Source organism: Acomys russatus, chromosome 5, assembly GCF_903995435.1.
Source record: "Acomys russatus chromosome 5, mAcoRus1.1, whole genome shotgun sequence".
NCBI classification, from domain to species: domain Eukaryota; kingdom Metazoa; phylum Chordata; class Mammalia; order Rodentia; family Muridae; genus Acomys; species Acomys russatus.
Genome location: NC_067141.1, coordinates 33,982,410 through 33,986,908, shown reverse-complemented (window position 1 = coordinate 33,986,908; position 4,499 = coordinate 33,982,410). Strand labels below are relative to the sequence as shown.

The 4,499-nt window shown below is 37.5% G+C and overlaps 1 protein-coding gene across 1 annotated transcript; it reads right to left on the bottom strand.

Annotated features, from left to right (window-relative positions):
- Positions 1 to 1,659: 1,659 nt before the first annotated feature.
- On the bottom strand, positions 1,660 to 2,607 carry LOC127190053 (olfactory receptor 10Q1-like). The gene has a single exon (XM_051147103.1). It carries the CDS (start codon positions 2,605 to 2,607, stop codon positions 1,660 to 1,662), a length of 948 nt encoding a protein of 315 aa, XP_051003060.1.
- Positions 2,608 to 4,499: the final 1,892 nt, after the last annotated feature.

The window sequence follows — 4,499 nt, the reverse complement described above, 5'->3', positions numbered from 1 at the left end:
GGGAACATAGGAAAGTTAAAGACTTTATATTTTACAAAGGCTTTTCTTCGGAATTTGGAAGACAAACAATATTTTGTGTGGGAAGTTTTGGCACAATAGTTCGTTATCAGCTCAGGCAACTTGGAATGTAGCAGCAGAGACTGTGAATGGGGTGGCAATTAGCTAGTCAGCTAGTGAGATGAGTCAATTGGTTATGGTATCTGTTGTCAGGCTGACAATCTGAATTCAATTCCTGATCCAAGTAGTGAGTTGATCCCTACAAGTTGTCCTCTTCACCAGGGCATATAGTTTTTATTATATCATTCCATCAAAGCAATAGTAACATGAATTATATGGTTAAAAAATATTTACATTGTCATTAGTGCACTACTGTACCATGATGGACTAAATTAGTTTCTTGGTTTCTTGATCTCAAGATATTTCATTGAGACATTGTTTTAACACACCAATAAATTATAGGCTCAAAGACCAGACATATTTCAAGACATAGTATAGGCAGATTCATATGATATTCAGGAAATATATGATAATTTCTTAGACCAATTCAACAGCACATGGGTTTTAGAGCTATTGAGTATCAATCTCTTTATCTTATGGCCTGGATTTCACACACACACACACTCACACACACACACACACAAACACACACACATACACACATATATATACACACAAACACATATATACACACAAACACACATATACACAAACACACATACACACACACACACACACACACACACACACACACACACACACCTGCTCTAAAAGAGGTGAAATAATCTTGGCTAACACTGTTCTTGGCAATACAGCAAGAGATTGAGCAGAAAGAATCCACTATGAACAACAGAGTTTAGTGATTTCTACTTAAATGTATATTTACTTGAATGTTACATGACTTAGTCTATACACTGAAAAGCAGACTTCAGCCTTGGATGAAGGTGGAAGGAAGAGTAGCTGAGTGCATCCAGGACCAGAAGTCATCAAGAAAGGAAGTGGAAAGGAGGGTGAAAGAGCCAACTTCGAAGACAAAATTTCCACCAGGAAGTCTTTAAGCTAAGCGACAAGTGTTAGGTCTTGATGCACTAGACTAGGCATCTATAAGTGCTTGGCCAGTGGAAGCTAATTCCTGTTTCCTTCCTGTTTCCTTACCTGAAGTAGAAGATGAAGTCAGCAGCGGAAACATCGGACACAAAGGAAACCCATTCATTGAATAAGCAATTGCTGACTATATCGTCACACCAAACACAGAAAAAGAGATTTATTTTGGAAAATATTCACCAATTTAAGAATGTAAGTCACCTACGTTTATAGAATGAGCTCTTCTGCCTCCTCAGGAGGCTGCATATAAGCAGACAGCAGCCTTTATTTAAACGCAGCATGTATGTGAGATTCCCCAACAAAGCAACTCTCTTGTATGAACTAAGAATCTTTAAAACAGTGAAGTATAACAGGGCTTTCATATTGGAAGCTGTCTTCAAAATTTAAAATTATCCCATGAGTTCACAAGAGTGAGTATGGCTACCATGGGCAACACATGAGTTTAAAAAATTGCAAAGTGATGCTGAAAACAGTAAATTCTTATTTTTCATTTCTGTTGAATCATATAACTGACAGTGATCCAAGTCCCTTGTTATCACCTGACGTGTTTGACTACACTCAGACCGCTTTATGGAATATGGAGTTCCTCAGTGCACCTTTCACATCTTTATTCCTAAGGGTGTAAATCAGAGGATTGAGTAATGGGGTGACAAAGGTGTACACCAGAGCGATTTGGCGGTCCTCATCCTCTGAGGTGCTGGAGCGGGGCCTCAGGTACACCAGGCTACAGCAACCATACTGCAGCAAGACCACAGTGAGGTGGGAAGAACAGGTGGAAAATGCCCTTTGTCGGCCCTCTGCTGAGCGCATGCGCAGGATAGTTGACGCAATAAACATATAGGAGATGCAAATCAGCAGGAATGGAACTGTCAGCACTAGGATGCCCACTACATACAGGACTGCCTGGTGCATATGGATGTCAGCACAGGCCAGGCGCAGGACTGGGGGCACATCACAGAGGAAATGGTTGATTTCCCGGTGATGTCCACAGAAGGGCAAGGTGAAAATTAAAGCAGTGAGCTGCAGGGAGAGAAAGAGCGCCAAGCTCAAAGAGGCCAGCACCATCTGGACACACAGCTTCTGGGTCATGATGAGGCTGTAGTGCAGAGGGTGGCAGATTGCCACATACCTGTCATAGGCCATGACTGCTAGGAGAAAGCAGTCAGTGCTTCCTAGAGTTACAAAGAAGAACATTTGTGTCCCACAACCAGCCAGTGATATGGGCTTCTGGGCCCCGAAGATGTTGGAAAGCATCAAGGGGACCACATCTGTGGTGTAGCAGATTTCCAGGAGAGACAGACTGCCCAGGAAGAAATACATGGGCGTGCGCAGGGAGCTGTGTGTGCACACCACCCAGATGATGGCGGTGTTGCCGCAGAGGATCATCAGATAGAGCAGGAGGAAGAGTGTGAAGAGGAGAGCCTGGAATTCAGGGACATTGGTGAAGACTCGGAACACGAACTCAGTGGGCCCGGATTGGTTGAGGACAGATTTCCCAGCCAGCATGTCTTGTGTAGAGGAAAAAATAAAAAGTAAATGGGATCACTCATTTGCTGAGTTGCTCCAAGCCCCAAGAGAAGCAGCGAGGCTGAATCTAGAGTTTGGCCCTGTGATGTCCTTCTCAAAACTTAGTTTCAATCCCAATATTGGGAAATTAATTCACAATAAAGGTCTGGCATATTTTTCTTTGGAGTCTTCATTAGTAATGAAGATGGTTATCTATGGACAAATTCCCAGGTGGACTGGTAGATGTTTCTAGTCAAATACCTTTATCCAATTATTTAAGCATTAAAAAAAACTCTGAAATGTGCTAACATTGTTTGCATGTAAAATGGTATATTTTGTACATATCTTTAAGCAATACAGAAATATATTTTAGGCAGGTTTAAAGTTAGATAAATGCATGCAATGTTCACAATTTCAGAATACATTCTTTTTTAAGTAGAATATTTTATATCATTAAGCAGATATTAGTATGTAAAGCCCAGGTAACGATCTTAATTATTTTTGCCATAAAATTAAATTACCACCAAGATGAAGATATATAAAAATAAGCACGCAGACACTTTTTATATCCCTTTTTTTCTTTATGTATCAGAACTGTAACCACTCTTTTGACCTTTCTTAGGGCCAATTAACTTAACTATGTTTTGATTGTACATGGCTTCTATATCATGTATGGGCAAAGGATTCTTAGATTGTTCTTGGAGTTCTGAATGCTAATAGTACTTTGTTATTCTCATAGCCTTATTATGGTCTACTTTGTGACCATACTATAATTTTCATGATAATTCACTTTACATCCAGTTTGTACTCCATATCAAACTAAGCAATCATATTCAATCTGATCTTTCATTAATACACTTTCATATGTATTCCTCTTAATTGAATTTATTTCTAAATTTTGTTTTCTGATCAATTCAGATAAAATTTAAACTACAGTGAATTAAATAGAATTGTGTTAAGGTTAGAGTAGTGCTACCTCAGATATGAACTGATGAAAAAGAAACCAAAAATGCAGTAGCAAAATTGAATTATACATTAAAACCAGTGGGTGAACTAAAGAGAGCATAATATTCATTAGAGATTGGATAATAATTATAGGTCAAGCAATTTCAGTTTTGATGGCAATTGTATTTAAAAATAAGAAAACAAGAGAATATTATGTAGTTTAAAGTAAAAGTGTAAAAATAATTCTATACCTAGCCATAGTGTATTGTGTTCTAAAGCAATAGAAAAACTGGCTGAGATTTATGAGGACATGGAAATATATCTTGTTAACTGTAATCAAAACAACTTTTCAATCAAGACTCTGAGGTCCTGGGTTATTAATTAGAATATATAACTCCAGACTAGGAAACTATAATGTAAAGTAATATGTTTTTTATATTGGTGTAACTCTAAACAAGCAAGTGAAAGATTTATATGAACAGAACTTACAGTCTCTGAAGAGAGAAATTGGAGAAAATTTCAAAAGAAAGAAAGATCTCCCATGCTCATGGATCAGAAGAATAAACATGGCCATCTCACCAAAAGCACTCTAGAGATTCAGGGAAATCCCTATCAAAATACCTATACGATTTTTTACAGACCCTGAAGGATCAATTCTCAACTTCATAAGGAGAAAATAAAACACCCAGAATGCCTACAACACTCATGTACAATAAAAGGAACATGTTTTGAATAATCACACATAACATATACATTAAAACTGAATCATTAATGCTAAAATTATGAATATGAAAAAAAGACTGTAACCAGGAATGATAAAACATATATAGCATAAACACATGTACATAACAAAAATACACACAATATAATAATGTACAAATGTAAAATAACTACGTGAGAAGTGACATTATACAAGTAACCTCAACTAAATATTCAGAAGATATTTT

Excerpts from the sequence above, each read along its gene's own strand:
- LOC127190053 (XM_051147103.1), bottom strand. The coding sequence starts at position 2,607 with ATGCTGGCTGGGAAATCTGTCCTCAACCAATCCGGGCCCACTGAGTTC.